This window comes from Hyalella azteca, unplaced genomic scaffold (genome assembly GCF_000764305.2).
Source record: "Hyalella azteca isolate HAZT.00-mixed unplaced genomic scaffold, Hazt_2.0.2 contig14481, whole genome shotgun sequence".
Lineage (NCBI taxonomy): Eukaryota > Metazoa > Arthropoda > Malacostraca > Amphipoda > Hyalellidae > Hyalella > Hyalella azteca.
Window position 1 is genome coordinate 7710 of NW_025944362.1, and position 25302 is coordinate 33011.

General features: G+C 40.3%; 2 protein-coding genes across 2 annotated transcripts; one reads left to right on the forward strand and one right to left on the reverse strand.

Annotated features, from left to right (window-relative positions):
• The first annotated feature begins 9424 nt into the window (after positions 1-9424).
• On the forward strand, positions 9425-10871 carry LOC108669934. The gene is made up of 2 exons (XM_018157377.2): positions 9425-9771; positions 10078-10871. Exons 1-2 carry the CDS (start codon positions 9484-9486, stop codon positions 10300-10302), a joined length of 513 nt encoding a protein of 170 aa, XP_018012866.1. The 5' UTR covers positions 9425-9483; the 3' UTR covers positions 10303-10871.
• Positions 10872-13065: 2194 nt separating this feature from the next.
• On the reverse strand, positions 13066-25125 carry LOC108669936 (SH3 domain-binding protein 5 homolog). Its single transcript, XM_018157382.2, has 8 exons — positions 24900-25125; positions 22382-22444; positions 19437-19614; positions 18997-19118; positions 17767-17863; positions 17185-17348; positions 16402-16494; positions 13066-15844 (listed from the first exon to the last, which is right to left on the reverse strand). The coding sequence occupies exons 1-8, from the start codon at positions 24990-24992 to the stop codon at positions 15407-15409; spliced, it is 1248 nt and encodes a 415-aa protein (XP_018012871.1). The 5' UTR covers positions 24993-25125; the 3' UTR covers positions 13066-15406.
• Between the last annotated feature and the right edge of the window lie 177 nt (positions 25126-25302).

Genomic DNA, 25302 nt, shown 5'->3' on the forward strand with positions numbered 1-25302 from the left:
TAGAATATTGGGAGTCTGTTTACTTCTATAATGGGTTGGTTTGGTAACGTGCTGGACTAGGAAGGAGTCTCTTACTGACTCCATGAACAAGGATGCTGGGTGATTCTCTTCCCTTGGAGAGGATCCATCTATCCAGTCTAGCTCTGGATGATTAAAATCACTAACGATCAACGTGTGCGACTTACGGAAAGTCATGCTCGGTAAAAGACTGTTTAGTATTTTATCGTTATCAGAAGAACTGTTTGGTGATCTATACACGACGCCTATGAGGAGGCTATCTTTGCCTTTTAGTTTTAGATTAAGTTCGCACCACACTGATTCTCTAGCTGATTGATGTCCTGCAGATAACTTGACTTGCTGGGCCCCATAAGAGGTTCTAACCCACAAAGCTACACCTCTACTGCACTGCTCTTCATTTAAGTTATGAAAACAATCAAAACCTGGCAACTGAAATTCAACAGGTACAATTTTTCCCCGTGATTTTTAGGGAGTGTTTCTGTAATACAAATAATGTCTATCCGCTCGTTTTCAATCACAGTTAATAGTTCACTTCTTTTATTCAAAACGGAGTCCGAGTTCGTGTAAAAACATTTTAAAGCTTTTTGTGCACTTTCACTTTGATTCATGCGTTTATTTCTTACATTATTTACAGGTCTGGTTCTATGGACATTACTTCTTACTTGTCTGCCAGCTCCGCTGACTTGTCTTCCAGCTCCGCTGACTGACCGTGTGCGGTCGGTGCTGTCTTGACATCGTGAAAGTGGTTGACCCGAGTCTCCATGCTTTTCCGTCTGAGTTTCTCCTGCCATTTCTTGCGAAAATTTTCTCTCTCTAAAGGGGTAGCATCCTTCTAGCACATGTCCGACCTGGGCTGTATCCTGCACAGTTACAAGCAGCGGTCTACAGGTGGTAGTGTCTTTTGATCGCAGCCTCTTGCATGCCGTTATATTCACAACGACGTTAAGTGCATTGGCACAGCCGATAGATTAATACTGAATTTTCATTTACTTTCCGGTATCCTGATCCGTTAAGTTTCAGTATGCTTGAAAGTTCGTAGCCTGTGCAAGGATTTTCAATGCATCTGTTCTGACACGGATATAATAATTATAATAATACAGTGGTTTCAGCGTTTTTAAGCCGGAGCCTTATCGCAGATTCTTAACATTGCAGAACATCCACAGCATTTTACGGGCTTTAACTCGCAACTCACTGCTTCAAAATTTCTTTGCTAACCGCCCGGCCTCCTTGCCGATTCTTACCAGAAACTGGCCCACAGAGCTGGGATCGAACCCACACCTCTCTACTCCAATCTTGGTACTCTGGAACTCGATCTAACCACTGGGTCACCCAACACCCACTGGACCACCCTGCCACCCAACACCCTCAAATATGCTTCTGAATGAAATAGATAAATATTATTTTCGACGAAATCAAACCTAAATTTCTTGGGTTTAAATCTAGGTATCTTAGGTTAACAGAATACTCCAGCGTTTCAGTTCAACATTCTTAAATTTATTTGCCCGTTATTGACCGTTACAGCAACATCGAGGATACGCGAGGGAGGTAAATAAATGGGACTTCTTTGTCAGATCCTCACTTGGCCCGTTGGAGGAGGGGGCACGAGAGACTGTCGATTACAATTTGCTCGCACACTCTGCTAGTGCTGGTCATCTGCGCCCACCGGTCACAAAGCATCGCGCCGGAAAACGACTGTAAATTTTGCGAGCACGCCAGAGTAGCATTAGAACTTTGTTGCACTCATCACACTTTAATCATATAGGAGCCTTTAAAACCTCACGACCACAGACTTGTCCAGCAGAATTAGGTTCAAAAGAGCAAAGATGGATTTCATTAACAAAATTGTACAGAGATATTTAAACTAAGTTTTATTCCCCAGCATGTGTTCCAGTGACCAGTCCAATACTCTTCAGAAAGTATTACTGGCGAATTGCTCCAGATATAGCTAGGGATCAGAGAGTGCTGCATCCCAACAGAGAAACGTCTTCGGTAGGATAAATTACCAAGCGATCATTGAAGTGCTGCGTTGAGAGGCGGCATGTCATGTACCATTGAGCTGCTAGACACAACGCCCCCAGCCTGAAAAGTTACGCAGAGTAGGCTTGGAAGGTTAATGAGTGATCCAATTGTCTCCCTTGACCTTGCAGGAAACTGTTGCTGCGTACAATGAGGAGGTTCAGTTGCTGCGAAATGGAGCAAAATAACATTCTTTGGTGTGAACTATCCATACGTCTAGATTACAGACATAAAAGATGGGTGAGAGGCATCCATAAATTTACTCTATAGGCAAAAATGTTGTGGAAAAGCGCCTAAATTGGGCCTTGAAGTCCATGCCCGAGCAATTTGCTGAGGTGTCAGACCTCACTTATGTAGTTTTCTGCCCTTGATTTATTGATCTTCCTAACTATGTATCAATCGCTTCGCTGGTTTGACGCCGCGAACATCCTACAACTAGCACCACAAAGTACGTGGCTGCAGTCGAAGGGAGTTAAAGAGTCTATTCAGCCATTAAGTTTCAGTTGCGCCTGCGTGGAGATATATACTGCTCGGTCGAAAAGATGTCAACCCCTTAATTCACTGTTATGCATTAAACGAAATTTTGCCCCTTTTTCGCAATACATGTTATCAGTTATCGGTAGACGAAAGGGTCGTCACGCGATATTTACCATTTTAAGATGTTATATCGCTCATACTGTGAGTTATCCTAGACATATAGAGACTGATTTGAAAATGTCTGGTAAAAAGATAATTTGACAATTGCAAACCTTGACGCCTTAAAAGACATAAATGTATCCAGTGAATAATACTGCATTATTCTACAGCAGTGTTCAGAAATTTTCTTAGCACGGATTGTTGATAAACGGAATTACCATTTTAAAGGTAAACTGACTCGCAGCTTGTAAATTAATAACTGAATCGCTTCTTAATGTTCGGGCTTTTACCTCATTTACGAGTAGCGTTTGGAAAGTCCACTTAACGACGAAATGATAATTAAATTAACCCAGTAAATAACCCAATTAACCAAAGAAGCAGGCTCTAAAATACTTCCACATCGAAACAGGTATTCCTTTTTACACTGATTCTGCACGGCCAACAACAAAAATCTGGTTACAATTTCCGGTCGATAAATTTCAGAGGATCAAGATTGGATCAAATTGATTGGTCGATCAATTCAGAGGATTGGATGAAATAACACAGTCGATCGATTTCAGTGGATCAAGATTGGATAAAGGAAAAATGCCTGATGGTTATAGTTGGCTTATTAATGAACGTCAATCAATGACAGCAAAAGGTTATATTTGGTCTGTTAATGAAAGAAATCGCGAATGCAGAAATGTCGGACAGGTTGGCTTAATGCGTCAATGAATAGTTTGTGAGGAAGAAGGCATGAACCCATATTATATACTGAGAAGAAAATACTGAGGCAATAGTTTCCGCGTCGTGAGAACAAGTCCTCTTCAAAGGAGGTGTAAACGTTTTTCCTATAGCAGCGTTTTAATAAACGAGAAACTGTTGGTTGCAGCAGAGAGCAAGTGACAGGTGCTCACACCTCCCACTGTGCCTTCCTCTTTCGTTTCATTTTTAAAGATAAGTTATCCGCGGGTTGGGTCCGGGGCAACTTGATCATAAATCGACGTAAAAAATACGTCAAATTGTCGTAGTGGCAAATGTTTGAGGGGCTGCTCTACGGTCTTCAAGAGTTTGCTGATATTATTTTAGAAATCAAATCACTCCTAACTATAAATTGCCATCCATGTATCATAAAGTATATTTTGCAATTTTAAAGACTATTTTACAGTTGCACCGTAATTTAATAATGAAGTGCGGTGTGATAATTTGGGCCTAGTTAAGGTGCCTGTACACAGGGATAGTACTAGCCGCTAGTTCATCCGGCGCTTGAACTGTCTACGCTACTAGCCTCGTGTATAGGGGTTCAGCCGCTTCAGAGGCATGCGTCGGCAAGTGCCCGAGGCGCGGCCGAGAGAGACAACGATGTGTTGATATCTTGGCTGGAGAAGTGGCTAGTAGCGCTGATGCAGCCATGGTGAGAGCATCTGTGCCGCTCCTGTGAAGTATCTTGGGTCACGTAAACGTAAATCATGGCTTGATTGAACGAAAATGTTTCTAAGAGGAATCCAACAAAGTGGATTCCAGACGATATTCAATTATTCTTTGAAATATTCCAAAAATATGAATTAAAGTATAATGTTTTCCATGATGGTTACTCCAATAAAATGAAGAGAGAAACGAGTATTTTGAAACGGAAAGAAGACCTTATTAGTCAGGGTTTAGTTGTTCCCGACGCTGTATTTTTAAGGGCTAGAATATGGAGTAGACTCCTGCGTCTCGATATAATTTTCTCTAAATGAACCGGGACAGACGAAACGAGACGAGAAAATTCCAGGAAAAAAATAACGGGACAGAGGGTAAAATTTGTCCCGGAATAAACGTATGAACCGAGACAAGACTTCTGTCCCGGACTTTAAAACTTGTGTCCCGGGAAAAAATGAACCGGGACGAGACAGACAGATTTGAAACGAGACACAACGAGACGAGACGAGATTTGTCTTAATTATTTAAGACAACAAGTTTTTCGATTACGATACGAATCATTTCGAACACATGGGTTGAAGAATGACAAGTTAGCCCTGTATTGCTACTAATAGGGCCATAGACACTTACCAGTTAAATTGAGTTAATTGCAGATTTAGCAAAATTTGTCTGACTAACTGACATGGCAGTTAATTAGTTTTCCGACAAACACCGCAAACCTGTCGATGTATGCATGGCTGAGTATTGAATCAAAAATGTTACTCTTAAGTCTTAACTAAGGCTTTGATGGCACTTTTGGGAACCGTATGAATATGAGTCGAGTTTATTACGCGTTCGGAACGAGTTCAGGCGCCGTGGAGCGCATAGGGAGCAGGGACGCAGTGTATAGTAGATTAGTCGGCCAATTAGTAGACAGTGGAGTAGAGTCCTGGTAAGATATTCCTAATAATACTAAAGCTGGTATTAGATTATCTCTGCCTTTAGTAAAATTTTGTGCTACGCCTCCAGGAAATCTTCACAATTGCGCTGTTTCCTGAATTGTTATCAAACACTTGGTCTTGTTTAACGTTATTTAGAAAGGATACACATGGATATTTCGAGTTCTTTTTTGAAGATCAAACTATTATATTTTTTCCAACTTAAATTTTGTTATATTTTAAAATGTTGTTGATATTACTTTCCAAACTTTTTGTTGAAGGAGATTGCATTAGGCAAGATCGATGAATCTGATTCTGTGATTGAGCTGGAGGCAAATCAAAGTCTGTCCAGTCAGCCGATGTCACCAGCTACAGCTAGTATGGCCTCCGCCAAACCACCATAAACACAATTTTTGAAAAAATGGTGTTTTTTTATTTTTGTTTTCCTGTCAAGATTAAGTACCATATTAAACCACAACATGTAATCGTAGCAAAAATCCTTTCAATTGCCGAGCTCCGATCAGAATAATAAAAGGATACGTCTCAAGTGGTTATTTAAATGCAGAGGTGGGCAGTAGCGCGCTATATGTAGCGGCCGCTACTAGCGGTCGCTACATTTTCAGGAGCGGTAGCGGCGCTACATTTAAGCAATTGTAGCGGTAGCGGTAACGCCCGCTACATATTTAAGTAGCGATATGATGTTTTGCCGCTACAGCGCTACCGCTACATTTATAGATAAAGCCTTCAGATTTTACTTAATAGTATTAAATATTATTAAAAAACTAGCATGATACATACATAATATAAATTACAGAATAAAACTGTACGAAAAATTTCGGTGTAATGTTGTCAACCTCAGCCTGTTACTAGTGTCAACATGTTAGTTGTTACAAGAGGTGGGCAGTAGCGCGCTACATGTAGCGGCCGCTACATTTTCGGTAGCGGTAGCGGCGCTACATTTAAGCAATTGTACCGGTAGCGGTAGCGCCCGCTACATTTAGAGCATGTAGCGGTAGCGGTAGCGCCCGCTACATTTAGAGCATGTAGCGGTAGCGGTAGCGCCCGCTACATTTAGAGCATGTAGCGGTAGCGGCCGCTAACTTTCAAAGTAGCGCTGCTCAGCTCTATATATATATATGTATGATGGTAAGCCAAAGTTTACACCACATCAATAATTGATTCGTCTCGTTAAAATGGCTATAAATTCCGGGAAATTTTAAGATACCTATTTTAACCGGGACGTCTCGTCTCGTCTCGGTATCGTCCCGGAATTCCTACGGAGGGCTGAAAATTGTCCCGGTTTTTATTGCGAACCGGGACAGAGCCTGTTGTCTCGAAATTACTTACTATAATTATAACTGAGGAACAGGCTTACTAGCCGGATAGTCACCAAGCGACCGACACTAGCCAGATTTACTAGCCGTCTGCACTATCCCTGTGTACAAGCACCTTTAGTGTTGACGATTGAGGAAATTCCTTTGCTTTCTTACAGGTTACCTTACTTCTTTTCTCATCAATCCATCTGGTGTGGCATTGGAGAGGCTTCCTTTGGGAATCCTTGTCACTGGAACGAGCCTCTGATTCGATTACAGTCCTGTAGTGGTTCCCAAAGTGTGCGATACCGCCCCCCCTAGGGGCGGTGGAAAGATTTTGGAGGGCAGTAAGGAAGAAGACGGCGGTAAGGGGGCGATAGGGGGGGCGGTAGTCCGAAGTCTATGTCAGAAGTTCGAACATTTATTTGACGATTTGTATACAACACGTGCAGCATACGACTCCCAGCGATAGTTCACCCAGATCTGTTTTTTAAAACGTTTTTCTTAGTTTAGCTTCGCGTTTGTTTGTTTGTTTGTTTGTTGTTAACATTGACAACGAAAATTAACCCACTTCTGATTGCTCTAGAGCTCTGAAATTCGGCATGCAGGCCATTTTCGCCTAACAATTTCAGATACAATCATAAAAACTAGCAATTAGAGACCTAAATTAGCTTAATTGAGTAAAGTATATATATAGTATATATATAACGTTCACCATCAAATTGCCAAAATTCGTGTGTTGTGTGCTTTTCGCTTTAATCATAAATCTGCCCGACACACGTTTTTTGGGGCGAGCCATGATTTATTTTCTACTTTTTAGTCCACAAGAAAAACGTGTTTTTTTAAAAAGTTTTTTTAAGTATTTTATTTTCTACTTTTTAGTCCACAAGAAAAACGTGTTTTTTTAAAAGTTTTTTTAAGTATTTTATTTAACCTCTCCTGGGTTTACGTTTCGGACAAATTAACGGCCGGACTCGCGGCCGGTCTCACGGCCAATTTCCAAATTCAATGATCAAGGAATATCTCTCAAACTAATTAACTTAACTCGATGAAACTTGGTACACGTATTCATTAGGATCTAGCGGTAATGATTCGCTTGTGAAAATTGTTTGAATTTTGCCTTTACTTGTTTTTGATATAGTTATATGGCAATACGGGCCGAAATTCACAGTGATCAAAGAATTTTTTCCAAACTACTGAGCAGATTTGAACGAAATTTTGAATTTACAGTCCTAACTACCGAACGGTAATGTTTAGCTCGTGAAATTTTTTTGATTGTGCCTTCGTTTGCCAGTTTTTTTCCTTTCACCTTCATTCGCGATTTAAACAGCAATACGTGCTTAAAGTCGCAATAATCAAGAAATTTCTTCCAAACTACTGAACAGATTTGAACGAAACTTAGTATTTAAATACCTTATTTCAGCAACGGTGATGTATAGCTCGTTACAATTTTTTCGATTTTGTCTTCGTTTGCGAGTTATACAGCTATACCTATACGGACGGCTCTTGGTTAAACCGGCTGGTAGAAAAGCTGGTCGTTTCTCCTATATCTGTATAACTTGCGAACGAAAGCAAAATAGAAAAATTGTCACGAGCTAAAAATCACCGTTGGGAGGTTATGTATTTATAAACAAAGTTTCGTTGAAATCTGTGAAACGAAATCTGAAATCAAGAATGATGAAATGAAAAAAAAATCGCAAACGAAGGTAAAATCGAAAAAAATGTTATAAGCTAAATATCACCTTTTGGTAGTTAGGAATGTATATTCAAAATTTAGTTCAAATCTGTTCTGTAGTTTGGAAGAAATTCTTTGATCACTGCAAATTTCGGCTTGTATCGCAATATAACTCACGAATGAAGGTGAAAATTAAAAAAATTTCACGAGCTAAACATTACCGTTAGGTTCTGATGAATACATGTCCCAAGTTTCATTGAGCTGCGTTCATTAGTTTGGGAGATATTACTTGATAATTGAATTTGGAGATTGATCGTGAGACCGGCCATGAGTCCGGCCGTAAATTTGCACGAGACGTCCTAGGTTTCTAGTGCTGAAACAGTTAAAACCGCTGAAAAGCATAATAGTTCACTAAATGGGGTTCTATTTGTAAAATACACATTTGTGTTTAACTTTTATCTTTTAAAATTGCAGCGTACTAAATTTCAAGAAAGAGGCGTATGTTTTTAAACGTGTCTGTGGAGCGCTAGAAATTTACTAGGAAGCCAGAGCCGCCAGCCTGAAAAGTTTTCAGCCGCCAGCCTGAAAAAGTTTGGGAACCACTGGATTACACAAACTCAAACCATATATATTTCGACAGTGCATACGCCCCTCCCCCGTCCTTACTCGTTGATTAGGTAACAATTAGATTTCCTTGTGTACTAGTATGAATTCCTTGGCATAGTTTAGCTTTCATAGTACAATTTTGGTTAATTTATTTATAAATTGAAATCAAGCTCATTCCCATAATTCGATAATGGGTGTTAATTCTAACTGGTGGAAGGCGTTTCGTCAGAAACCACGAACTGACAAAGTAGTGGCGAACCACAAACCCTTCATCGCTGTCTGGTCAGTTCAGGCTGTTCAGCTCGCATTCGAGGCATTGCACTCGCACGGGTTGTAGGGATGTGCGCATGGCTGGTGCTGTAGAGTTTATTGTCTTGTAGTTGTAGACATTGAAGTGAATATGTGATTGATAATGTTAGTGACTTGACAAATCTTTTCGATTACTTCTGATGTAATTTTCACTATTAAAATTTATCTTGAACGAGTAATGAAGGTTTAGAGTTTAACTAATCCGTTTCAATGCCCGTCCCGTTGTCTCCGCGACATACACTGTGCAATTTTTCTTCTTGATCAGTGAATTGTTTCATTACTTTCGATTAACCCTGGATGCCCACTTTTGATCTTGCCTATCTAGTTAAAGAATTAAACACCTTTATATAACGGCTTTTAATCTATTATTTTATTTTTAGCAATGTAAATCTGTTTTAGTAATGTAACGTACCGCCGGTACCGGCCCTGAGGTTGAGAAGAAGGCTGGAATTGGCTATCGCACCTAACCTCCGTTGCTCCGTAACAATACACCTAAAGCTTTTGACATCCATGTATCTCATTAGAAGAATGAAAGTGTAAGATATTTGATTTATTTTGTATTTATCTTATTTAGGACTCCACAGAAACGACGATGTTTTTTAACGACGGGTCAAAACCTGCAAATGGCATAGTAGTGAGCTTCGTAGGAGAAAATGAAGTCCGTGCGGATATTGGAAGTGTGGGTGTGAGAACGGCTGCAGTTGGAGCAAGGGATGTAATCACGGATATTCTGGCTAACGGGAGTGACGGTGCCACTGAATTGGTTAAATTACTCGTAGAACAAATGAGATATCGGCAGAACAAAGGTCCGTCAAAAATGAAGCAGTTCTGCAAATTTTGTCGCAATAACAACGAGGAAGAAATTTTCCACGAATTTAAGGTTAGGTACTTTTCGCCTAGGCATTGCACACTGTTTTGGTTGTACGCTTTTTATGCATCGATTTAACTAACTTGGTAGTTCACACATTCTTCTCCGCCATTTTTTTACAATTGACTCTTAATTCGACGTAACATTACTTTGAAATTGTACTACTGGTCAGATGTATCGGGGAAACGAAATCGTTAACCCTGTTTTGATAAAAAAAAAACGCTCAAAACTTTGAAAGTTCTTGGTAGTTGGTATTAATGGAAGTTAAGGAGTTTTTATGTTTCAAAATGTATATTGACGCGTCATTTCACATTTCAGGATGTGACCGGGCGCGTAGTATGCCCTGTGCTGTCTCAGCACGTTTGCGAGCTGTGCGGCGCCAGTGGAAGTGACGCACACACTCGCAAGTACTGCCCCCTCAACCCCCTTACTTTGGGGGAGCCGGAGAAGCGCGGCTTTCCTCCTGGCATGTTACCACTCGATGTCCAGAACCACACCCTGCTTCTCATGCGTGCCCTCGCTGCTAGTCACCACCGATACTAATAACGTTAGTGGGAGGTTTAAAGCATCTTTGATGTGTTCACGATTAGTGAGCATGATTAGTATTGGTCGTTCATTTGAGGTTAACGACTAAATCAGTAGTGTCTCTGTGGCAATGGAACCATATTTTATGTGTGGCGGAAGACCTTTTCTGTAATTCCTTTCAGGTTTCACGGAGAAGGTAGAAATGTTTTTTTTTTGTTCACATTTAAATATCTCGTGGTGATTTTTTTCCTGAAGTGGTACGCTTCCTAAAGCGGAAAGGAAAGTGATGAGGTAATAATGTTAGAAGTTTTTAAGCAATTACTTAAACATTCTTATTCTTGAAGGGAAGGATATGATAGGAAGTGTTTCGCATCGTTTCTGAATAATTAATGTTACTACCTACATCCGGTATGTTACAACCGGAAGGGAGAGATAGGATAGGAAGGGATTCTTATCGTTTCTTAATGTTACTACACCCGATATGTTACCACCGGAAGGGAAAAATCGGATAGAAAGGGATTCGTATCGTTTTTAATTATGTTACTACACCCGATATATGTCGAGAAGAAATTAAAAATTGAACCGAATTGTTTTTTGTTCCAGTCTCGTTTCCACGCCACATTTTTGTTTGTCCTGCTTTCACAGCACAGTTAATCACTGACAAATAGAATTTTGGTTGAAATGTAGGTATTCCTGGCTCACAAGACTTAGAATATCTTGAAAGATTATTCGGAAAGGATTTATGAATTTTCTATTGACAAATGATTGATCAGCGCTGCTTCTATTTGGTTGTAATTGTGAGCTTCTTGCGCTATATGCGCCACTTTAAATCACTTGTCGCCCGGACTTGATTTAATAGTACGCGCATTGGCCGATTCCTCGTTTGTATAGTATAAAATATATTGCAAGCATTTAACCGTGATGAAGGCAAGCTCTCGTAAACACAATATTTTAAAAGTTTAATCTAATAATTTGCTACTAATAATTTGCTAATAATTGTTTGAATGGAATTTTTTCCACACTTGTATTTAGTGTATCAGTGACGTTTGTCCAATTTCTCTGAGTATTAATACAAATAATGCACCTATAGGTATGCATTTCGTTAGGTTTCAATGGCGCACAGAATGTCAAAGGTCATGTAGCTTTACTGGGAAGTTTATATTAAACTACACGTCTTATTTTTCATGTAGACGTACGCCAAACTACTTACAGTATGCTATCGACAGTTGAAAATGAAGTAGAGCCCGTTGCTTTAATCTGAAGAATAGAATCGATTTATTCTATTTTTGTGTCTAATGCGATTGCCGCTCTCGTGGAACTATATCAATCTTACGTTGGAGCAGCTTGCTAGCATGGTTTTCGTCTATAATGAAATCCACGAAGACGAGGTTCCCAAGCGCCTGGAATCCCATCTTTGAAGAATCCGAAGAAGAGGTTATCAAGCGCTCTGAATCCCAACATTGTGGACCAGACGGCTTCCACTCTAGATTGCTCAAAGAATTAGCAACCGTCCTGGCAAAGCATTTGACAGTGATCCGCATGAGCGGCTGTTGCGTAAAGTGAAGTCTTTGATGATATAGAGAAATGCACTCCAATGGATCGGTGATTGTGTAATAGGTAGGCCTATTCTGTTTGTTACTTTTATTAACAATCTGTCGGAAGAAGAGTCAAGCGTGTACTCCATGTATGCCTACGACACAAGTTTCTAATACAGCTAAGGATGCGTCAAATAAAGTGAACTTGATAGTTTAGTTGACTAGGCTGATACCTGGCAGTCGCATTTTAATGCTGACTAGTTTACAGTACTCGACCTCGGGCAGAACAATGAACGGCAAGATTAAAGTATGATAAGTCATGGTAGCAACAAGTTCTTATTAAAAAGTTTAGCGAGAAAAAAGATTTAGGAGTTTATGTCGACGAGGAGCTGAAATTTTCTAGGTAAATTGAAGCGCAAGCTACTGAATCCAATCTTGGACTGATCAGACGCTCTTAAGAGTTCCTAGATGCAGGAGCTAAGCTGTTGTTTGTCGCTGGCGTTGAAAGCGCCGTGTGGTCACCGAAACTTGGAAGGGACAAAAATTTAGTCGAGAGCGTTCAAAGGCCTGCAACAAGGATAGTTCCAGGCTCGAAGGGTAAGTCTTATGAAGGAAGATTAGATTATTTAATTCACAAGCCACGACTTCGTGGTGACCTCATTGAGGTATAATGAATACTCCTGTTTTGTACAAGGTCCTAGAAAGATTACTTTAATGTGAAACAAGAACCAGCTCAAAGGGTAACGGAAATAAACTAAAAAACTGCATTGCAACTCGTCTACGCAGCAACACTTCTCGCTTCGAGACTCCTATATGTGGAACAGCTTCCCTGATGACGTCGTTGACGCTCCCAGCATTAACGGGTTCAAGAAGAGACTAGATAGAGCCATGGAGAAATATATACATATTCAGACTTTAAATGCCTAGCACCATCGGAACCTGGTAGAAGTCTAGTAGCCATTTCAAACTATCGTCAGTTTTGAAAAGAACCGGTCAAAGGATGATCTGTCGGACCAGGCCTTTTCTTCAGCGCTGACGTCACTATGATACGATATAGTAGTAGTCGGCTTTAGTACGCGTAGCGGCCGATTTCTAGTTTGTTATTTGTGGGTTTAGCACTTTAGCTTATGGAAACCGTCTTCAGTGACAGAGTGGAAACCTCGCAACTTTTCTATAGTACAGCTCCAATTCTAAGAAATTATCACGGCGACATCTCTCGCGTTGAAGACAGGAGGAAAAACTTGCAATCAGAAAATAATCTTTAATACGATTGATGTGAGGCTGGGATATTGAGTACAAATTGAGTACAGGCACTTGGCTAATTTGTCGGTCTTCGCTAATCACATGTAACGAAGTTAATCAATAATAACACAAGATTATGCACTGAGCTGGTTCTACCTTACTTGACAACCTATCACGAAAATACGCAAGCTATACGGCACCAGTTAGTGAGATTAGCGATAAGAACCGTCATTACCTTATCGCTGCCTGAATACGTCAACTAACTAATTTGTCCAAAAAGTTATATTTTTCCCAGCGTATAGGAGATAACAAATCCCGAGTCAAATAGGCAAAACAAAAATTGTACACGAGAGGGAATAAATTGACCAACCACAAAATTGTGATTCGTAAGCTCTCCATTTCTCCGTACCATTAGATGAAATCTCACTCCATTTGCTGAACGTGCAGGCGATTCATGTAAACTTTGACCCTAGCGAAACTTTACAAGGCTACAGGCTGTATTATAAGAATGGTTAATCAATGAATTTAGACTTCCATTCTCAGCTCTAGCACAGTGAGCAACGCCCCGGCGTAGCCTGGGACTGCTACGTCCGAAACCCATGGTTAATTTACAATTTTAACATGGCTTATTTCAGATTCATTCTATCAATACTAATGTGCTGGTAAAATGAAAGTTAAAGGTTAAAAACGCTTCAACTGTGACAACATAAGTTTCGTTCTTTCATTCACTGCAAGTCAATAAATAATTATTCCTCAAACGTACAGGACTCATTTCATCACGAATTAGTTACGAAATTCCATACGTAGCATCGCTAGCAAATTATGAAAGGTCACAGATTTCAAGCGCACATAAACAGCAGCAGAGAAACAGCGTTGAAATCTTGGCTACAATAAAAACGACGGCGTGCGAGTACAGCAAGCGACTCTCTGAGACGTACGCTCTGGGACATTGCCCGTAGGCGTGCGACTTTACATGACGACTATATATTGTCGACACACTTCAGAAAAGTTCATATGGACAAGTTATGGGTAAAAAATCACTAGTAGTTTGGTAGATCTAGTCGGAAATTCATATATCTTGTTACATAAAGTCATTGTCATCATTACCGAATCATTTCAGGATTTTTCCATTTATAGGCTAATCTTAAAAACCTATAGTCATGTCCCGGCCAACATCCACCTTTATATTGAATAGGGGATCCGTTTAATTGAGTTTAAAATATCTCTCAAGGAAGTACTTGGTGTACAACCAATGTCAAATAGTCAAAAGCAGTGAATAATTACCGTTAAGTTGTACATGACATGAAGAAGATGAGACGCCTCTCGCCATTTAGCGCCCCATTTCTTACGCATCCCAAATACGACTCATCCACAGTGGTCCATCCGATGAACCGCAGTCGAATTAAATACTGGGCGATATCGCACAATCAAAATCTGCCCTCTTACAGTTACAAAAGGCGTAAAACGAGTAGCATAACATCAACAAAATCAACACAGTTAAAAGCGGTAATATGAACGCGCACTTACTGATGAAATAGAAGCAACGAAGAAATGATGCATTGAACGACATGGCGCTGCATAGTAACATGAACATTATTAAATAACATCTACTCTTTGATACTAACATCTCACTCAGGTCACGGACTTACAACCTTCATAAAGCTCGAGCGCTTGCATAGCAGATGTATACACGGAGTCTGAGCAGGAAATGAGTACACAATTTAAACCATTACCTGAACACAATTCAAACCATTACCTGAACACAATTCAAACCAATACCTGAACACAATTCAAACCAATACCTGAACACAATTTAAACCAACACATGACATGAACACATTTCAACCCATTTACATGAATACAATACAAACCCCTGAAAATTACTAGCTAGCTGGAAGCACAATAATTATCGATGGCAAGCTTCATTAACTCGCAATAGAATTGGACTAAAGTCAAATGAATTAGCAGGTTGGTGTCACAGTTCGAGGTCAAGATTCTATTGCATAGTCTATGTCCACAGTAAATAAGAATAGCCGCTTTTTTATGGAGATAAATGCATTGGAAAACTTGACGCAGCAATGTTATTTGTCAATGGTTTTGGTCACAATCCATGGGTAGAATGTGACCGCAGGTATTATCTGCAGCTACGAATGGCAATGATGAAAGCATTTTTTTTCGAATTTGACTTCGTTCGTATGTTACTTTAAAAATTATTATAGTTGAAAAATTGTTATACAAGCTAATCTTGTTTTCAGCGAGAAAAAAACTTTCGGTGAAATGATAATAGATGGGCACTAGGAGCCTTTCACATTTAGCACTTGGGGAGTTTATGAGAGGGATTTTCTCTAAGACAAATTTGTATGAAGATCAGGTTTCGCTTCGCTTCCCAAGTCCAGCTCTTGGTGAGGAGGAGAAAGAGTAATTTTTGTAATGGAGTGGTCATCTGAAGTGTTAGCTGCTCGGTCAAGCGGTCTGGGAACATCTATGCAATCTTTGGTGATGGTATCTTCGAGATCGTTTTTTCCCCCGCATAAAATAGGGAAGACTTCGTCACGGAGATCAGGAGGACTTTCATCTCCAGAACCACATTCACGAACCCCAAGTGACGAGGCATCAGAATCCATTTCTGGCTCATATGAATCCTCATTAACCTTTTTCTTTTCACCTTCTGCTCGCAAAGCAGAGCCAGCAGGAACGTCAGCTTCACGAAATGGTTCGGGGATAGTTTTTAACTCTGCTATTGTCGGTTCTTTGTTATCGACATTCACCGATAAGCTGGATTCCTGCAGCAAATAAAGCGTCAGTTAATGGCCGGAAACAGTGCAATTCGATTTCTGTAAGTCTATTAATTACTGGTTGCTGATATTTAAACCTAAAATTAACCTATTGGCGGATCTTGCTATCCAAAGTATAGTGTTTGTGGACTAAATAAAACTTTTCACCCCTTATATACCATTCACTAGGAAGGATTCGAATAATGTGGACCTGATGACCATGATGATTACCCGTTCAAATCATTCTGTGCACTTCTTGCTTGTGAATGTACATATATTGAGTGAACATCTGACAAGATAGAATCATAACCGATAGCTTTGCTAGCTAATTCGCAAGCACCTCAATTGAACATGAAACTTTACTGCTTTTTATTCACAGCTTAAAATCCTCCTTCTGAACTGTAAGAATTTTAAAGCAAAGGAAATGACACAAGAATTCACCATATCTTAATAGAAGAAAACGTTCCAGTTCAAAATCCAGTACAACGTGGTAAAATGAAAAGTGAATATTATAGTAAATTCACACAACAAATCGCCGTAAGAATATGGAGTCTTAAACACGTTACCGTAAATTGTTTGTCTTCAGCTCCCACGCCGGGCTCACGTGTGAGGTTCTCCATGCCGCCGTACCGCCGCTGCTCGTGGATTTCTTCCGAGATCTGGAATGAGATACACAACTGAAGGTGACATAGTAAACTCATTCTCTCACAGACACGCTGCAAGGCTCTATGATGCACAACTGAAGGTAACATAGTAAACCCATTCTCTCACAGACACGCAGCAAGGCTCTATGATGCACAACTGAAGGTGACATAGTAAACCCATTCTCTCACAGACATGCTGCAAGGCTCTATGATGCACAACTGAAGGTGACATAGTAAACCCATTCTCTCACAGACACGCTGCAAGGCTCTATGATACACAAATTAAACACAATCCTCGTCCGACATCCATTCACCGATCGCTAGGTAGGTTACATTATAACCCTAATAATCGCTAGTGTCGAGAGTGACTTTTCGGGTTTCAAAATCATTTTGAATCTTAAGATCACCTAAATGATGTTACTTCTGATCAGAACGAATATACGATGAATAGTTTTCAATTCAGCTCGGGAAAATATTTCTGCATATGTGCTCTAGAAGATTTATGGGAATTTTGCAAATTCCAATAAATAGATTACTTTCTACACAAAATGAGCTAGAAACTCGTACAATATTTAAAAAAAAACATCCAATACATGCAGCAATTGCAAGACAGAACATGCTTGTACACATATACACGTATCACTTGCACACTATAATTACTAATCAATCGAAATTGAGTGAGCATTGTAGTTGATGAGGACTCACTCTCTCGAGGTTCCTGAGAGCGTGCGAGTACGAGAGCTTGGCGTTGGCAACCGCTCTCTGTAGCTCCTCTACACGCAGGCTCATCTGCTCCATCTGAGCGTCGAAATTATCTTTCTGCTCGAAGTACGGCCTCGCTTTGTCGATGGAGCTTTTCAGTTGACGACCTGAAGCGTGGATTATTGTTCATGATAGTTCAACTTTCAAACAATAAGTTCAATGAGACAATGAACAACCTCGATCTTCTTAAGATCGTTGAGTTAAATTCGGTCTGCTCATTATAGTAACTGAGTTAAAGCGAAAGTATTCTCCGGACATTGATTCTCCCCTTAGTTTATTCGTGCGAAGTTCAAATATGCAGAGAAAGTATAGGTAGTTTTTGTGTAATTCTTCAATGTTGTTGAATGAACAAATGTAAATGAACTGGTTGATTGCATTTTTATCCTTTTGTTTTCATTTGAAAGTCAATGGTAAATTAATTCCAATTTATTTCAAGCATGCAAGAAAGATTCATACTGATAACAGTCTAAGAAATAAAAGTGTGCACGGCTTTATTTTAGGGATTAATTGAAGACTGGGACTGACCCAAGACGGCAACCCGCTGCTGGGCGGCCGTGAAGGCAGCTGCTCGCTTCTCGTGCTCTCGCTCACTGGCACTGCGACCAGCCTCAGCTTCCAGTACCTATAGCGCGTGGCATGAAGTAAACCCTCAGCATGTTATATTATTATAGCTATTATTATTTAATCACATTATTTTTTATTGTTAATTATTATAGTTGTCATCTTACAAGCTTAATCAAAGCTGACATATCAAGGCATACTCGATAAAGGCTGTGACAGCCTAAGGCAACAGAAAATGCATTCCTGGAGTGAACCGGAGAAGACGGATTGTTCTCACGTGACATGTGTCTTATAGCTTGTAGGCATTAGGCCAGTCATTCTTGTATTAGGCTTCTCTGGATACTGCCATATCATGTCTCTACCCTCATGCATCAAACTCGAGCACGAATCATCAAGAAACGTAACACCGCGCAGTGTGTCCTAAAATTTGCAGGTGTTAGCCTCATGATTTTGCATACCGTCAACTGGGGTGACTTCGGCCACTGAAGGTGACTTCGGCCACACCTACAACAGAAACAAATGGCAGCAAAACAAAATAATAAACGTTGGCCAAAGTGACTGGGGTAACTTTGGCCACCGGGGTGACTTTGGCCAACATTTATTATTTTGTTTTTTAACCATTCCCTGTTTTTAATTAATAAAATTAATTCCTTTTTGTTGGAATGGTGAGTGTGGGAGGCCTTATTTTGTTTTGCTGTCATTTGTTTCTGTCGTAGGTGTGGCCGAAGTCACCCCAGTTGACGGTAACTAGTATAATTAGAGTAGGGTTACATTTTAAACTGCTCGACAGTTCTTACGGCTCATTACCAGCGTGTTAATTACCAACAGCTTGAATGAACCAAATAAAATCTTGTACCATGAAGTAATAGAATGTATCAAGTCGTGGGGAAGTATTCGGTACTGTCAATGAGGTTGAATCAATCAAGAAAACTTGTCCAATTTGCTGCATAATATTCGTATATATAAATTAAAAAGTGAAACGCGTTGAGAAAAACGATATATTTTCAAAAATATGTGTTTCTGCGTGCATTGTTGACGTATATATAGCGCTATTCCGCGAATTTCGTTTGCTGTATAACGAACATCCTCACCGGATATTCGGCACATTGAAGTTGGTTGAGATCAACGACTGAGATTCCGGGTTTGATGGTATATCGTTTTGTAAACAAAAAAAACTGAACATCAAGGACTTGCCTTCCTGGTTGCATGGTTGAGCATTTCCTGCCAGGCGGGGTCAAACTGGCGCTGGTTGAGATGAGCGTTGGAGAAACGTTCCTCGGCCAGGGAGATGGTGGAGCGCGCCGCTTGGTGCACGGCTGCGCGAGGCCATATGTAAAGCTTCAAATAATTAAATGCTTTTTATTGTTATTAATGAATTAAAGAAGTTATTCTTACAATAATTTTTTGTTCCTTATTTTTCATAATATGGTCAATTCAGCAACACATAGGAACCATGAGAGAACACTACGAATGCACCAATACTTTATACCGGTACTGACTGGAATTTGAGTATGACAGAAACTTCATTTCCCTAAATTTCGAATAGTAGATACAGATTGGATCAAAAATATCAAACATTTGTTGTATATATATACAGCCTCAATTCAAATTGAAAGACCGGTCTTCGTACTGACAATTAGCTCTCTGGTATTGCACAGCCGTTCTCTGGCAGTCGAGGTGCAGTTTCCTGGCATGCTGCATGGCTTCAAAGTACGGCCTGGCCTTCTCCACAGCACTGCCTAGCTTGCGCCCCAGCAACTGCAGGCTGCTGCTAGCCTCGCTCAGGTCGTGGCGGAAGCTGTTGTTCGCATCCTGTGCCGCAACAAAGACATTGCATTCACTCGGCAAACACGCGAGGAGAATTGAGACAGCACATTGCATTCAGATGGATTAGCTGAGAGATAAGACAACACACATAACATGTAATTGTTCAAGTAGAATATGTGAATCGATGCAAACACCCTATTGTAATGAAAGATTGATTTGTATATGTTGTGTGGACTTTTACTTCTAGAACAATGAAGATTAGGTTGCGTAAACATAAAAAGCTTTTTTGCCTTGAAACGGCCAAGCGATGATGAATCACGTGCGGAACTTTCCCTACCGGTTCTGCCTAGCATTCTTCCAGGTGAAATTATTGCGGTTAGGTCACAGCGATAACAAACGCGTGATTTTAATAAAAAACGAAAAAGTAATACTTTTAGAACCGATCTTAATAAAAAAATTAAGGAGTAGAAAGTGAATTCAACACCAGAATAGTTAGTTTAGTGGCCACATGTTTACTAGCGCTTCAGCTATTTAGCTATCTCGCACCGTAAGTCATAATGAACATCACCAAAGAGGTGTAAGGTCTCAATTATCAAAAGTTTTTCAAATCAAAAATTGCTCATCACCCACAAGGGGTGGAAGGTCTCAGATGTCCAGCCCGCTGAAACTGGCTCGAAAGAAGCAGCGTTAGCATCACAAAGAGACAAGGAGGGACAGGTGAAAAATAACAGAAACGAAGACACTCGAACAAGAGGTCGCTTACACGGGACGTCGGCCACCCGCACGAGAGAGACAGAGAAGGGAAATGTAAGGAATCCTATCTACATAATAACTTAACCCCACAACTGAGATCTGCAGTCAGACACCGCGAGCTCAGCGGTGGGGCGCTCAGGAACAATCCCCCTAGGAGCGCGAAATCCCATAGGAGTTCTGACGCGCACAGCAACACCCGAAAAATTTTTCATTACGGACAAGGCTGGTTTCGAATTTTTAGTGACGTACCGGGGTTGGAAAAAATAAGGGAAACACCTGAGATATTCACAAAATATATATAAGTATGGTGTAGGTCTGCCTTTTGCGGCAAATACAGCCTCAATTGTCCCAGGTATTGATTGATTCATACAAACTGTGAATTGTTTCCAGAGGAATTTTAACCCATTCCTCAGCTAAAACTCCCTCCAGCTCTTTCGAAGACGATGGCGGCGGGAATCGACTTCAGACTTGCATCTCTAAAATCGAACTATATCTCTAAAATTTACTATAAATGTTCGATAATATTCAGGTCTGGTGATTGTGGTGGCCAAATGAGATGCTCAACTTATTAGAATATTCCTCGTGCCAACAATTCCAGCTGTTTGGATCGGGGCGTCATCACCTTGAAAGGTGGCGTTCCCCTCCGGAAACAGCTGGTGCTTGAACCATTGGATGAACTTGGTACTCTATAATTCCAAAACAGTCACGGCTGTTCATTCTCATTGATAAATCATTGGTCCGCCAGATTTCCAAGAAATAGCACCCCAGATCATCACAGATCCCCGCCTTGTTTTACGGTTAGGAGGAGGCAGTCGGGATTAAATGGCTCTTTTGACGGTCTCCAAACGTTAACTCAGTCAGAGGTTTGAAATAAGGTAAACGATGATTCGTCACAGAAAATCACATTTTATCACTGCTCGAAGGACAATTCCTGGAGGTGTTTACACCACTCTAAACGCTTTGAAACATTTGTATTTGAAACCAGAGGTTTTCTAATTACATCTCTTCTATAGAATCCAGATCTGTGCAGCTCTCGGAGGAGTCTTTATGGAAACTGGGTTGTGCAGGTGCCCATTGAGGTCTGCAGTAATTTCAACAGCCGTGGTCTTTCGATTGTTCCCCACAATTCAATTTAGGCACCGACGCTCTTTCTCAGACAACTTCAATTTTCGGCCAGCTCTGTGCTTTGCTGAGGACGTGTTTCCTTTTCTTTCAAAAGCAGTCATTACTTTTGAGACAGTACCTCTAGAAACGTCAAGCATTCGGAAAATTTCTGACTCACTAGCACCTGCCATACGCGCACCAACATTAGCCTCTTTGAAAGTCAGAGAGGTTTGCCATATATAGGTTTTAGACACAAAATACTAAAATATCTGTGCAAGGATAAAATATCAATTAGCAGCAACAATAATCAATAAAACATAAAAATAAGTCACGTTTTTATTGTTTATGACATATTCATATATTGCGATATCCAAATGTCAGGCGTTTCCCGTATTTTGTCCAACCACTATTATATATAGATATTTTCAATTCAACAAGAGCTGCATTTCCCAGAAATTGCAAACTACTGGAGAATTGCAGTGGTTCGAATTATTATAAAGAAACGTGCTCGCGTTTAGCTTGACACTTCGGGAAGGTCCATGAATGATATTACTACAATCGTAGGTAGTGAAGAAAGGAGAAAACCCGTTGCACACGTCGATCAATCCACGATTGTGAACGTTCGTGGAGCTTATCAAAATGATATGCACATTTAGATTAAAACGGGTTTATAACGTGCCACGCACATTTAAATAAGCACAAGCATTTCAGGTGTCACCTAAATTTGATATGTTGTTACAGTTCTGATCAGGACTAGCAAAATTTCTTGCATTGCGTTAACCTAGTTAGTATAACATATAATTCGTTACGCAATGCGATCGCCACAATAAAATAACCTGATTGCTCTCGTATTTTCGAGTTTCGCGTATTGAGTTTGCTTCGTCGCCGGTTTTATTAATCGAAGTAAAATTAGAGGGCAATGCACACTTATAATCACAATGCGGTCATCGCTCACCTCCAGGGCCGACTCGAGTTTGTTGATCTCATCTGTGGCGCCATTGAGTCTGTCCAACTCGACCTGAAATAAAAAGTCAAGAAATATCATCATCACGATGTTAAAACGCGAGAATAAGAAAGCCTAGTAAATCCTGCATCATCATATCACGCGTATTAATTTTCCTATTATAAATAAGATAAGAGAAGAAGAAGACTTTTCTGAATGACAGCTGTGGTGAAAATGTTTTCATTTGTGGGCCGCAAGTGGAGACTTCGATGGCGTCGCTGGTGAGTAAATCTTCCTCAATTTACTGAATCGATCGTGCATTGAATGGAGAGGGTTTTACTTCTCACACACGTTGAGATAAAATAAAACAAACTGTTACCAGAATATTTGACAATTTATGCTCGTACTGAAGTGTATTTAGCTATCTGCAAGACTGCAACATACCCACCAATACGCACACATACTCTGCTAAGGCAGAGTTCACACCATTCTTCCGGGCACGCGCCAGGCATGTATGCCAGTCCATATGCAGTCCGATGTTCTTTGGTGCATTTTCATTGCAGCATTCGCACGATGAGCTTGGCAGTTGCATTGGACGGGTCTTGTGAATGCTTCCATAGAAATGCGTTGTATAATATTGGACTGGACCGAGACTGGCCTGGCACGTGCCCGGCTGTATGGTGTGAACCTGGCAGAAGCCGGACATGGATGACATTAACCCGACCTCTCCACAAGTGACCAGCACTTGTTTACGTACAATTCAAGTCGTGGTCGCAACATCTGTAGCTCAGCGATTGACGGTATGGCACGCATAAGGGTAGTCATAAGTACGCCTAGGACGTTATGCCAATTCTTTTCCACATGAAGGAATTTTAGTCCTATCGTTGTTATGGATTATAGTGTCAGTCTTCGGATGTTTAAGGAAATACGTCTGTTATTAATCGATGGCATTTATAGGAGCTCTTCAATGGTTCATTTAAATACTAAGTAGTAGTAGTAAACCTCTCACTAGCCTCCCAGCAGCATGTATTAAATATATTACATTAAATGCCTTATTTCTTTTTGCGCCCAACGGCAGCTGATCGCGACACCATGGGAGCGTAAATGCGTCCAGAGGCCGTAAGTATCGAAAATCACTTGAGGACACGTAGCGGCTAAGTACACGTATGGGCAATTTGTGGTCTGTTATTGATTGGTTTAGTATGAAAATAAACAGTTGATTAGCAGATGGACTTTAGAACTTGTAACTTTTATTGATAGGATGGCACCAGGACCACAAAATAATAATACATCACTCGCAGGAGGCAGCTCTGTGCTTACAGTTCGGACCGCTCATCGATTGGTGGATGAGCGATAATACGAAGGCCACGCGGGCAAAGGCAGTAAGACGGGTTCACCACGCGGGTGTCCTTCAGACATCTCGCGAATTACGCACGACATTAAATGCTTGACACTGCACCAAATGGCTGATGGCTTTACCATACATAATTTTCTGCCAACCATCCTAACATGCACAGCGGATTAATTAATTTCAATTTTTGCATTATTATTTGGATGCGTAGATTAAAATAAATAATTTCACACATGTTTATATTGTGTATTTTTCATCTTCAACTTCGACTTCGAGGATTTATATTTTGAACAAAATCTGTAAGTTGTCATCACCACAACTGCTACTACGTCTGTCAACAAGTGACCCAGAGCTCATTGTTCGGCTGGGTGCTCACTGCTCATCGTATCATATAGGTAATCTTAGGGGACGAGTGCGGAGCTTTATCAGTAAGTTTATCAGAGTTTTCTCAACAACCGTCGTAATAGGAACCACCGAACCAGAAAATACGTCCACTGAAGTATGAAAATCTACATGTTATTGTTGCCTATGTAAGAAACTAAGTGTGATCAATCTAAAAATTATTTGCGATGAAGATGTCTCGTATGTGAATTATGTTGAAGAAAACGCATCCGACTTGCAATTGAAACTCACAAAAAAAGATGTCGAGTGGTTTGAAAAAATACTTTAATATAATAAAATTAATAAGTCGACAATTTCAAGGTCGTTCCAAGCCAGTAAAGACGAATAAACGTATACATCTTTTCTTTTAAATACGAACATGCAGAGCAAGTTAAATAAAGTTCTTTGAACTGAATTAGCTTTCAACTACTACCTGCCTACACTGTCGACAGGACTCGTACTCGTGTAATCGGAACTCGAAGAAATTATGATTTATGAAACACAATAATATAATTTTCTATATAGTATGGTAACATTGGCCTTTAAAGCCAATTTTGCCTCCACGTACGAAAATTAAATTTTATAATAAAACGTAAACCGATAAATTTGAAATAAAATTATGAAGTTAAAGTCGTGAGTGGATCACATTCGTGAGTTTAGTCATGTAAAAAGCAAAGTCGTGAAGCAGCACAGCTCAGACGAGCGCTCATCTACTAACTAACTACCGCAACAAAGACGTCACCGTGCACGTTCAGCTCCCTCAATGAAGTCTTTCAAGTGCAGTGCGATGCAACTTACCTTAACTCTTGGATCAAGCTCTTCGTGCTCATATTCATCAGGGGAACTACACAAGCTTTCATTGCAATCACGAATTGAACTTGCAATGGCCATGGCGAGAGATAAGCACAGCGATTTAAAAGTGAAATACAGAGCACGGGTTTGTAGGTAAACTTTCACGCCATCATGCCGTCGAAAGTATAGATCCCTACCCCTAACAAGTTGTAGTCACTACTGATTCAGAGAAAAACAACAACGCAGCGTAGTGTTCCTGCAATCAATGCCTTCTCCGAAAAATTTCAGAACAAAAATTTTCTCCTATCAGTACTTTTTCAAACTATAACCGTGCATGTGATATATTTTCAATTAAGTTACATTTATTGGATAGAGGGGAATTTAAAACTATAAGACGGCAGTGTGGGTG

Excerpts from the sequence above, each read along its gene's own strand:
- LOC108669936 (XM_018157382.2), bottom strand. The coding sequence starts at position 24,992 with ATGGCCATTGCAAGTTCAATTCGTGATTGCAATGAAAGCTTGTGTAGT. Across the intron at positions 16,495-17,184 it reads CTCTCAGGAACCTCGAGAGA|ATCTCGGAAGAAATCCACGA; the intron begins GTGAGTCCTCAT and ends ATCTCATTCCAG. Across the intron at positions 15,845-16,401 it reads CTGAAGACAAACAATTTACG|GAATCCAGCTTATCGGTGAA; the intron begins GTAACGTGTTTA and ends TATTTGCTGCAG.
- LOC108669934 (XM_018157377.2), top strand. The coding sequence starts at position 9,484 with ATGTTTTTTAACGACGGGTCAAAACCTGCAAATGGCATAGTAGTGAGC. Across the intron at positions 9,772-10,077 it reads AAATTTTCCACGAATTTAAG|GATGTGACCGGGCGCGTAGT; the intron begins GTTAGGTACTTT and ends TTCACATTTCAG.